General features: G+C 35.2%; 1 protein-coding gene across 4 annotated transcripts in view; it reads right to left on the bottom strand.

Moving 5' to 3' along the window:
• Positions 1-12,324, bottom strand: part of ClC-a (chloride channel protein 2) — a 44,443-nt gene that overhangs the window by 16,636 nt on the left and 15,483 nt on the right. The window contains exons 1-2 of one of the 4 annotated variants that reach the window (XM_046622380.2): positions 2,671-3,713; positions 1,972-2,059 (exon numbers count right to left, since the gene is read on the bottom strand). The exons of 1 other annotated variant lie outside the window; for it this stretch is intronic. In XM_046622380.2, coding sequence (XP_046478336.1) covers positions 1,972-2,059; positions 2,671-2,807 — 225 coding nt within the window. In that variant the 5' untranslated portion in view covers positions 2,808-3,713. Of the gene's footprint in view, positions 1-1,971; positions 2,060-2,646; positions 3,714-6,340; positions 6,449-12,324 lie in introns of those variants that run through there. 2 more of the 4 variants (XM_046622384.2, XM_046622381.1) reach the window with 2 other exon arrangements.

Consider the following 12,324-nt stretch of genomic DNA (forward strand, 5'->3'; position numbering starts at 1 on the left):
CGCAAAATCAAAGCTTAGCTTTCACGACGGAGTCCAACTGTGCACACATTTGGAATAATGTAATATATATAAGTATAATGACTGGTATTAACCAAGCCGTTGATTTTTTGGCCCGAAGCCAGTCGCTGACGTTTTTGTGTGTGCGCGCGGTATATTACACATTGATTTTAAATATAGAATTTTCACAGACGTCTCGCAAAGTTTCACCTTGTTGTTATAATATTATAATACGTATAATGCCCGATGCACGCTATACAAAATACTTGATTAATCCACACAGGTTAAATAATTTACTCGTTTTGTGAAACTTTATCGGTACATATATGTACGGTTAAAATGTCATTTAAGTTGAAAAATTTTGCAAGTTTAACCGACGCGTCTTATTAAGTAAGTTGCAAGTTGACATTTTTCATAAATTTTGTCTATACGAGACAGTCTTAAATGGAGCACGATTGTGACATACTTATATTCATCCGAGCGATTTCTTGAAAATTCGAAAATAGTAAACAGTGGAATCAAAATTTCAGACATCGATGCTTCGTTTCTAATCGTTTAAAAAAAAAATGTTCTAAATCGAGTAGATTTTTTTTTTTTAATTCCGAATCATCTTTCTAATACATTCTTAGACTATATTTCGAAGACTTTCAAAGCGATTTAAAAGGAAACATCGATATCTAAACTTTTGTTTATAATTCCATTATTTTGCCATTTTCGCACGTACGAATATAATTATCCGACAAATATTCAACGTGCATCATCTCGTGATAAAATAATAATAAGCATCAATTTTTGGCTATCAAATCTTCTCGAGTAACCTTACAAGGCTTTCTAAGGTTTTCCCCTCGCTCTTTGTCTCTCTCTCACTTTCACTCTAATTGCTAGGAAAAAAATATGACTGTCCCAAGAAGCCGTGACGTCACTAAACTGCAACGACGTCACGCTCCGTTCACCGCATTGCATGAATTAACGTCACCGTTGAAAGGAGAATCGAGGCCGCGAAGCGATTCGACCTTACTTCATTTCACTTTTTACATTGTCTATTTTCTGTTTACCTATTAGAGTATTGCAGAAAAAAAAATGATTAGCGATTTCACAGTAGCACAGCCTAAAAAATTTGTTTGGATTAAAAGAAAGATTCTGGGAAAAATTGTGCGTTCTCAATTAAAAGTTCATATTAAATTACAACTATTTTACGAGATTGAATTAATAATGAAAAAGTTGTCAGACGTGCACTTCTCAAACATCGACTGGAGACCTAATATTATCTACAAGTCTGGTTATTCTTAACGACGTAAATTGTTATTTTGATTCGTGTAAGGAATGAGAAAAAACTCTTTTTTCACTATTCTCCATAGTTTGAAAAAAAATTTTAAAAAAGTAAAATATCAATTGAGGACGATCTTCCATAAAACGTGAAACACAGTTGTCTGGCTGATCAGCCAGGTATTATAGATGAATAACATTCTCGTGACTTACGTTGTATGAATAATGAAAAAATTATCAACTTCGTGATCATGCCAATAAATCATTCATTCCAGATTATGCGGTTGTTATGACATTTATTAGGGATGATTATTTTTGTAAAACCAGGTCGCGTACAAAGAAGTGGGGAGAAAAAATCGAAAAGTTTTTTTGTTTTTCATTTATTTCATGCTGCTTTAATCATATATCATACATCCTATTGCGTGCGATATTTACTTTTCAACTTGACGAGCTTTTTTCGTTTTATTATTATAGGAAATAATTACAGATCAAGCACCGTTTTAATGAATAGGGTTTCGATTATTCAGGCATTATTACCGCGTACGTCATGCATAGAAAAATTGTAACAGACTTATAAAACAGTTGCACTTATTGAATCAATGCTGTGCTTTGTAATTCTACTTCTAGTTTCATTGTTTCAGCTAAAGCCATTCCGCTATTATATTTATATTATATTATATAGTTTCTTGATAGTTCTTATTATCTTACAAAAGTGTTAATGTAGTCGAAGGCGTCGAATTCCTGTTGCTCTTCTTCAGGATTCGGCGGAGGACATGGGTAGAAAGCCTGAGATGGCCTGCGGGTTCAATTTTAACCGTTACAAAATCTTACACACAAGATTATACATCAGGGAAATCAATACACGACGGTTAAATTTACAACTGAGATCGAAACGAAAAAACAAACAAATTGCTCGTTTAAGGTATAATAATAGTCTGTGAAAATGATTCCACTGATCGCTATAATTTTCACGTATACGGTATAAAGGATTCGGAATAAACTTACGATTGAGAAATATTTCATTCGTTGTAGTTACGAGAAAATTCTAATCAAATATGGGTATCGTTGTATAATATATAAGTATAACGGTTCAAATGCTGTTGGAATAAGAAAAGAAAATATGGCAGAATATAGCTGTTCAGTGTGATCATCGATTTCCAGTCTGCTAAAACATTAAATTATTGTTCGTTTAATTGACTCCAATTTTTCCAGTCAAACGAATTTTGTGAAAGTATTATATTTAATGAAAGTAGTGTAAACTGCATGATCGAAAAAGGAAGTTTCCTCGGTACAGCATCAAAGCTCATTCTCATTTTTCACCAAGAACTACAACGACATTCTTCGGTTACGGTAAAACCTGAAAATCGCTAATTTATAGCTTACGCGATTCCGATAGTTTCGTTTCACCTGTGAGGATGGTTCTTTCTATTTCCCTTGAGCTTAGCCATGAGCCTGGTGAACTCTTCCCACTCCTTGTCGACTTCCTCTTCGCTGCCCTCAGGCTGAGTCTGAAGAAGCTCGATGTTCCCGGTCTGATTCGCCATTTTGAACGCGTCTCGTCTCTTCCAGCTTTAACCACGGTCTCAAACCTCCCTTGACCACCAACTTTCGCAACTGTAGGTTACTATGAAAATACCCGAAACGTTCTTCGATGTCACCACCCGACGAGCATCACCGTCACAGGTCATCCTCTCCTGGAAGATCGTTATCCTCCTTTTTCCCATCTCACGTAACTATTCCACTTTGCTTGGTCACCCACAGTTTATTCGTCGAATCGGTAGCTGATCGATCGTCGAGTTCATTATTACCGGCGTTCTTTTCCGCCTCGAAGTCGGCACTTCCCCATCTCTCTCTCCCTCTCTCTCTCTCACGTCGCAGTCACGGACTTACGGAATATGAAGAATCAGTGCCGAAAAGTACACACAAAAATCACCCTCGACTATCGACACATTTCACCTTTAAAATTATTCTCACGGTATGGGAATGCGACTCGCCGATACACACCGCAAGCACTCACTCTCTGGCCAACGCGGCCTGGAAAGCTGATGCAGAAGCTTCAGAAGCTCGGCTCGACCAGCGGCAACTACTCGTCAGCCAATTTACAAATTAGCCACACCAGCCACTATCCGGCGATGTGTACACCGTGCATGTACACGTGTTTCAAACTCCGCACATGCTCCGTTCACACCGACACTAAAATAATGTCTGCAACTACTTCCATCCGCAGCTACTGATCAGCCGTTCTTCCTTTCTTTCCTCTCGTCCAGCCTGCACGTCGTTCGTTCGTTTCTAACTCTGTCCATTTTCAATTTCGCGGCTGTCGAACCGCCTCGCGCGATTCCTCGAATCACATCTTTATTACGTTTCGATGCTTTAATGTTATCAACAACAAGTTCCCAATCACAAGTTTCGATATGCCGTGTACTATCATCCGACTAATCGTTCTACAATTGAATCGACATTCTTTAGGTACAGTTCAAACTTGCGAAGTAACGTTGATTAATGCATTAACTTACCGGCTAACTTGTTCTCGGTGCGAAACAAAACGCGACTTCGATTCTGTACGAATTACGCGACAATGACTCTCGATCTCTCACGTGATCGGCTGCGTCGCCGGTCATTGTCGCATAATTCTTATAGAATCGAAGTCGCGTTTTGTTTCGCATCGAGAACAAGTTAGACGGAAAGAAAATGAGGCATTAAACGTGCGACCGAACTTGAATGTGATCCACCTTCGAAATATGTCTCACGATCAGTTAGTAAATGTCTCGAAATCCCGAGACATATTTTCGAGGTTAGACATGGAACGCAAGGCAACTTTAAAACGTCTTTTTTACTACAAATTCGGGATGTTTCTAGAAATTCGATATACGTGTAAAGATTCGTTTCGTTTATGCCTCACGCAGGTTTGTTGCTGCTCGACTCTTTGTGTCGTGACTTGATTCTTTTGACGTATGGTGCCCATGGTTAAACTCGGGTATAAGACGCTGGAAAGGAAAAGACGAAGTCGGGTAATTTATTAGCGTCGTCGGAATCGCGGCGCTGATCGGCTTGAGTACTTTTAACTCGGACTGTACCGACTCTGGCTGGTTGGCTGGCTGGTTTATAATGGACTATTTCCCCTAGCTTTGCTCGTAGGAAGTCACCTTCAAAGTCACGGATCCTGTAGTTGCAGCGATGAAAACCCAACCGCTTCGCGCTTTTGCTAATTCGTTAATCGGACCAGAGCCATTATGTATTATATTCCCTCCGTCATCTGATTTCCATTTAAATAATTTTAATCCCGCGAGTTTAACGTAACAGCGCGAATTTTCGTCGTCGTTCTTACGAGCTGATTGTAATCAACGAAATGCACGAAAGCGTGAAAAGAATGAAAATTCAAGGGTGTTTTATGAACAGTCACTCTACAGTCAAATAAAACTACGGATTTTCAATGAAATACGCTCACACTGAGAGAAAGTTTTAGTTCCGGTTACAGCTCGGTCCTTAACTATTTTCATTTTTTACCAAAATAGAAAAATATAGCTCTAGGTACAAAATGAAAATTAGTTTTCTAGCCGTTACCGGAAAGTCTAGTATCCGTTACTATTCTTTCTCATTACGATCACCGTTACTATATTTTCTTGCAACTGTTGCGAAAATTTAATGCTTGTGCAGCAATAAATTGACGCTAAAGCGTATTTAATTGAAAAAAAGTAGAGTAAACGGAACCAACTGATTTTCCGTTGGCATTACCAAAAAAGGATCGACGATACCTCTTTTACTGAATTTTTCTAGTTACTATAAAAAAGAAATTTGTGCCAAGTATTCACTTTCAGTAAATCATAGATGATTTTTTACTTGTGAATTATTTATAACCAATTTATTGCCTGAATCCAAAATTTTATCGAGCTCTTCAATTGACCGAAAACACAAGTTATATTACGTCGAATCAATCCAAGTTGCACGTAATATTGTATTAATTTTTCGATTCAAAATGCAGTCATGATATCAGGAATCATCAGACTAAAATCAGCAACTTTACCGTAATGATTTACATTTTGAAAGAATGGTGATTTCGTAATTTTAGGAACGTCTGAAATGCAGTAAATTTTTTATAATTTTTAATCCATATTTCGACAACTTGGCTATTTCAAAGTTAATAAAATATTACGAAATAGTGATTTTTCCCCCGATATTTCGTTACGCCGACGTTACTAACTTCAGCCTCATCAGAAATCAATGTCAAGTGATTCTTGTACATCAGTTTTAATTCTGTTCTACAATATCAAGGCAATTGTTTCCCGATGAAATTTATCAGAATTTAATTAAGGGGCATTTTTTGTACACTTTCGTCCCTCCTCTGAATGGGTCCGTATCGATTTTGGCCCTAAAAAAACTTTTGGGGTTAAAAAACCTTTAAATTTTATAAATCTGCATACTGAAACTATTTGAGAATTTAAACTTTAAATTAATTTTCCGTCACTTTTCATACTTCAAACTTGCGCGCGAGGGTTCTCCTACAGTTTCTGACCGATTAACCTGAAATTTTCACGCGGTATTTTTTTTCTCAGTATTCTTCACAAAATTTTCATAAGATTTTGCCCAAATTCTCATCTGGGAGTGAAATACCCTAAATTTTATGCTGTAAAACGGCTCATTTTATATACCGCGATTCTTAGAAATGATGTATTTTCTTTCGTAACGAAAATATCGAAAAAATTCTGTGATAATTTGTGGGAATTTGGAAGTAGATTATGCCAGAAAAGTCCGTATGCTATGCTACAACTATTAAGAGTGAAACCTTGCGCGCAACGAATTTTCACCTTTTTACGTTCTATTAAAATTGCACTCGGTTCATTTAATTGAGGATCTAAAAGATATGAGAAATGAATACCTGAAACCACTAAATTTTTCAAAACTTTTCCTCTGCGAGAAAATAAATTAACTAAGATGTAATGTACCCTAGAATTCACTAAAATTCCTGTAAAAATGCTCCCTTCAGCAGTTGATTGCGTAAACATCTTTTATTCTTGACTTGTTCTTTTTTACACTTTCCGACTGGACTGTATAAATCTGATAGATCATTTAATCGTACCTCTTTCATCCAGTATTGAGACGCAGTGAGGGTTCCTCTTTTCTCCGGATTCCCGACAATGATGTATTCCTTTTTCCTTTTCGGTTTAAACATGTTTTTTTTTTTTTTTATGCTATTCAAATTATTACTTTAACCTTGGCCTCCGCGTTTCTTCTAATTCTCGACACCAAAAACTCGGTATCAAAAATTCAATATCAACACACAAATTATTATAAATATTTTTGCAAGTTATACGCGCGCTTCTCCAATTTTATATTCCAACACGTTGAAAAATTATCTCCATATTCGAATAAAATCCCACCGAGTATTTCGATCACAAATGCATACTATATTATATTACATTATAATTATCGAAGTGTTTATTTCTTCTCTTTAGGTATAATAATAAAGAAGAAAAATTTTCACTTAAAACCTCGTTTGCAATTTATTATATCTCTTTTTATCCAACCGCAATAATTCGGCAAAGCGAGCAAATAACTTATTATACAACCGTGAATAGAAATGACTCGAAATGTGATAAAGAAGAAAACTGTAATATATATATATATATATATATATAGAGAGAGAGAGAGAGAGAGAGAGCTGCACGTTCTTATTAATTATGCCGTTTCCTAGACAAATTACTCTCAATATATACACCTGCAATGTGCATTATGCGAGCTGCAATAACAAATGTCAGTCTTGTCAACGTCTTGGGATTTACCCGCCCCTCCACCCGCGGATCCGAGGGTTTTACGCTTATCCTGCAGGATCTTGCAACACGCAACAAATTACACGCTCAACGCTCTTACGATTTTCCGTCATGAGCTACGACATGTGGAGCATATAACAGGTAGTGCGTATATCGTATGGCATGCATCGACGTCGCAGGTGTTTCCAAACCGCGTATAAATATAACAACGATATGTAAGCTCATTCGGGGTTTTTTGACGAAACTTCGAATTTATGCAATGAGCCTGAACCTGCATTCGCAGTGAAATATTATTTCTCCGTTTCTCGTTTATCCTTCCTCATCTGTTCAATAAGCTTTTCAACATGTCATATATGTATGTTGTCTAGTTTGCGTTACGTTCTGTTCGAAAACGATAATAAAAAAAAAAAAAACATCACACACAGACTGAACTTAAAAACGTAATAATAATTCAATCTTTAAACTTCTGTCGCACAAACAATGATCGACTCGTATACTAGGGGATTCGTATTTTTTTTTTTTAGTTATACTCAATTATTTCACACGATATACGGATTTAATTACACATATATTATAAAATTTGCGAACTAACGAACCGCGCGAAAAATACTGAAGATTTTTAAAGAGCGCTCTTGGCATATAAGCATGTAACAAAGTTTTTTCTTCAAATACGGTTATAAATAATCCTTCAAAATTATATTTACAAAAGTCAGCGTGATATTTGAATTTTATGATCGTTGTACGTATTTTATTCCTATAATTATACGACCTAATTAACAAACGGTTTAATATTGTACCGCCGGTTTGCTTTGACACAACCGCCGACGCCTATGTAAATTATTGCATTTGCACTACGTGATCAACTGATTAGAATCTGCAGGGTCGCTGAATTTTCAACGCGATTCGTTTAGGTTTCATGGCAGTCTCATGGATCATCGGTTAGACTATCCAAAAACGAACAGCAAAAATTTGTTCTTTTTCATACCGATGGTTCGTTTTATTCGAAAGAGTACAAAGGTGAAAAAAATGAATTTTTTCATCTTGAGTTTGTGTTTAAATAAATAAATTTTGATTCTATACAATGAATAATAACCAACGTCTTTATTTATTACTTATAAAGTTTACTTTTGTCTTTTTCACTTTGACAAATAACACCGGTCGACACGAATTTTGAGTCTGGGTTCCGTACGTAAAATTTTAATTTCTTCCACGTAACTATCGAAAGAAAATATAGTTTCATTAGATAAAGTTTGCTTGATCGCAGAAGCCGGAAGGGTATTTTGGATTTTAAGAAAAATGACAACAAATCAATAAACAAAGAGTTTGCATAGTAATTGTTAGTTTTTAATAAGAGTAATTTAAATGCGAAACTGAAGTTCGTTCAGTCGTTATTTACAACAAATGTTTGAGTAAATATGTAATTTTCCTTAGAATCCGAAATATCGTTCTGGTTTCTACAAAAGCAAACTTCGTGTAATAAAACTAGTTTTTCTTTTATTAGTTGCGTGGAAAGAAAAAATCGAAATTTCACATCTGTAACCCAGAAAAAAAATTCGTGTTTACCGGTTATATCCTAAAAAATTGTTTAAAACAGTTACTTTTCTTTCATCGCTGATTATGATAAATGAAACGAATTATACACTATACAAACATTATATTGAACAGCAATAACGAATAAAAAGAATAAGACAACAAAGTTTCTTACAAAGTTTGTGCAATCTATGTATGTAAAATAAACGGTATATTACATTACGCACACGCATGCGCATTGGTACACAATACATAAAATGCAGATGACAAACAGGAAACGCACAATGACTGAACGATCGCTGCAGTTCAGTGATAACAAACGGCTTGGCGAGCTCTCTTGGAAAATTCAATCAGCACGTAAGCAGGAACAGAGAATATTACACCGTACAAGCACGCAACGTAGAAGAAGAGACAGTGCGTGCGATAATGACGAGGTTGATGACGATGATGATGATGATGATGATGATGGTCGGTCGGCTCGAAGGGATGCAGATACGCAGGCCGATTCATGCGTGGGAATATATCGTTCTCCTCTTTTTCTACCCCTCCCTTTCCCCTTGGTCATTTTTTCATTGATGTATATAAATTGAACAATGAGCAACAAATAATCAACAAGATGCACGTGTATTATATTATATCTTATTACATATTATGCGTATAATGCGTGCAACGCATCGTCTGCACAGTCTTAATACAGATTGATGCACTCTTCTGATCCACGCTGCTGTTTATAGTTGCGTTACCCGTGCGCGAGGATAGAGAATTGTTTCGTTATACTTTTATTTCTCCTCTTATTTATTTTCATTACACTTCCTACGATAATAAATACCGATTGGATTTTTTTTTTTTTACTCCCATCGCGATGCTTACTTCCATTTGCGCACACTTTTAACCGTTCCTTTTTTTTTCTCTTTTTCCTTTCCCTACTTACCATAGGATGAAAAAGGGTGAGTTGTTTGCTCGGTTGGTAACGGCAGGAGCGCTACCTTACCTTAACAAATGTACGTTGTATACATGCGTAGGTATATAATTTCTTTTTTGTTTTTTATACAATTATCATTAGACGCTTTGTAACTTTTACCAATACACTTTGGGAGTCTTTCTTTTTCACGATGACTGATTCGAACGGTCGGTTTTCGTGCCAATTGCGTCATCTAAATAATATCAATACATACTTGCATGCGAACGAGAAGAGTCGAGATAAAGAAGAAAAAAAAATATTTTCAAAAAAATTTCCATACCAAAATAACGAATCATACAAAGACAGATCTGCCTAAAAAATTTCTATTCATCGATACGAGACTTAACGTGTCAACAGCGATTTCAATCAAATCATTTATTTGCTGTCGTTTATATGCATATATATTATATGTCGTCGTCGTCGTCATTATTATTATTATTATTATTATTATTATTATTATTATTATCATACACGTTATATCCTGTATATTTGTAATGTATATGAGATAGAATTAGTTCTTCTATCTTTCTAATTAGAATCTTCTTTGATTTTTATTTTTACTTTTTTATTCAAACGCCTTGTAGAATAGCACTAACAACATGAACGTTAGATAATTATCTAAGTTATATATAAGTATATACACAGCATGAATTGTATATGTACGTAACCTGGATCCAGATGACCGCCATATCGTTATATTACAGTCATTGCATACCTATAATAATAAAATAAGGCGAGGCACACAATGATTGTTTGTAAATTTGTATTTGATCGTTGGAACCTTGAAGCTCTAATAAAATCGTCAAACATGAAGGTATAATACTTTGTGACGTCGCTATGCACGGTAAGATCAGTAAGCTTTAATCGTATTCCGCGTTTCATCATCGTTTAGTTTATTCCAAGAGTCCGCGTGCAGGGCGGTTAAAAGGTTTAAATCGAGAATTTGATAAACAACAGAGGAGACTGTTCGTAAAACGCGACAAGTGTTACCTGAATAATCGCATTATTAATCTAATTTTGTAAACTGTATTAAATTTACAAATTATTTTTATACCTATCCTTCGCTTTTTTCTCTTGATATAGTTGAGAACCATTTCATTTAGCGTTAACTATATACAACTGTAATTGGTACCGAAATTCATGTAATCACAAGCAATGCGAAGTTACGTTCGAAATGATGAGTTGTAAAAAAAAGCAAATGAAGCGAGAAAAAAAAGAAATTTCCAATGTGCGCGCGAGAAATTTTCATATACATGTATATTTTATACATATATATTAGACTGCCTAAAAAAAAACTTCTTTTTTGATCTCCAACTTCATGAAACCGTAGTTTATAACGTAATGTTTAACCTCGTGAAAGGAAATCGTCGTGCGTTTTTTTTTTAAGCGGTTGCCGCATTGAGTTTTTCTATTCGCGATTTGATCAACACGTAAGAAATCAAATTCTAACGATTAGAGGGGGATAATAATTTTTCTGTAAAACGGACGAGACTCTGTATGGTAACCTTTGAGAACTTGCGTGGTTTTCTTCGAATCGACGCGTCGTAGAAAATTTTTAACCGCACGATCTTCGAGATATTCAATATTGCGTAAATCGTGGTTTTTCAACTTTTCGAAAAATGGGAACCTAGATAAAATCGGCTTGGCCGCAGTAAAATGTTGAATAATATTTGTCAAATACATGAAATACGTCAAGTTTGTTCAATTCAATCGACCTCGATGTCCCTTTCTATCGAGAAAATAAAATTATCAAAAATTTTAACAGAAACTTTTACGCGAAGAAAAATATATTTTGTTTCGATAAATACTATCTTTATAATGAAAATTTCCATGCGCGTCAGGAAATAATAATATTTTGATCCTTAAAAAATTGTATTTATTCATTGAAGATATTTTTTTTTTTTTTTGTTCAAACATTTTCCATTCAAATTATCAAGACTCTGCGAAGGTCAGAATTGTATTTCTTACGTGCTAATTAAATGGTGAATACAAAATCTCGATACAGCACCGCTTAAAAAAATCGCACGACGATTTCCTTTCACGAGTTTCAATATTATGTTAAAAATTAAGATTTTATGAAGTGGGAGATCGAAAATAAATTAAATTTTTTCTGAGGGAGTCTAATATGCGCGTGTGTGTGCAATACATAATATTTTCCTAGTTGTTTATAATTTCTCAGAATCACTCAACGACGTGGCTGAATTATCGTCAATTTAACTTTACAATTAATTTCCACGGCACTTATCCTGCAAGTGAATCTGCAGATTGATTAATTCCAGTCATTTTTATTTTCACTCGCGAACATTTTCACCACTTTTGAATAATAACAACAATAATAAAGATTTATCCATATTTGATACAAGAGACGGAAAAAAAATTCCATTTTTATCAATACTGCTTTTCACAACTACTTTAATTCGTTGCGATAATAATTCGATCTCCTTCGTATTCGCGGTAGAAAAACGCGCGAAATTAACATTATATATTACGGTAACAATTCACTGATCGTCGGTTACATAATTATATTAAAATTTTACATATGCGGGACATAATGTATTATTCATATTGTTGTTACGTCTTACAAGATTTATTCATATCATTTGTGCACACACACACACACACGCACACATAAATATATAGCATCACGCATCACGTGACAAGTGCAGTAAACACTGTTCTGGGTTATCGCGTTAACGACCCGAAGAAAAGAGATTGACACGAGGGATCGATTATACGTATGATACGCGCGGATCAAAGTCTTTGACGAAACATATTTTTGCGCGGGTTCACATACGCGAGTTA

This window comes from Neodiprion pinetum, chromosome 4, assembly GCF_021155775.2.
Source record: "Neodiprion pinetum isolate iyNeoPine1 chromosome 4, iyNeoPine1.2, whole genome shotgun sequence".
Classification (NCBI taxonomy): domain Eukaryota; kingdom Metazoa; phylum Arthropoda; class Insecta; order Hymenoptera; family Diprionidae; genus Neodiprion; species Neodiprion pinetum.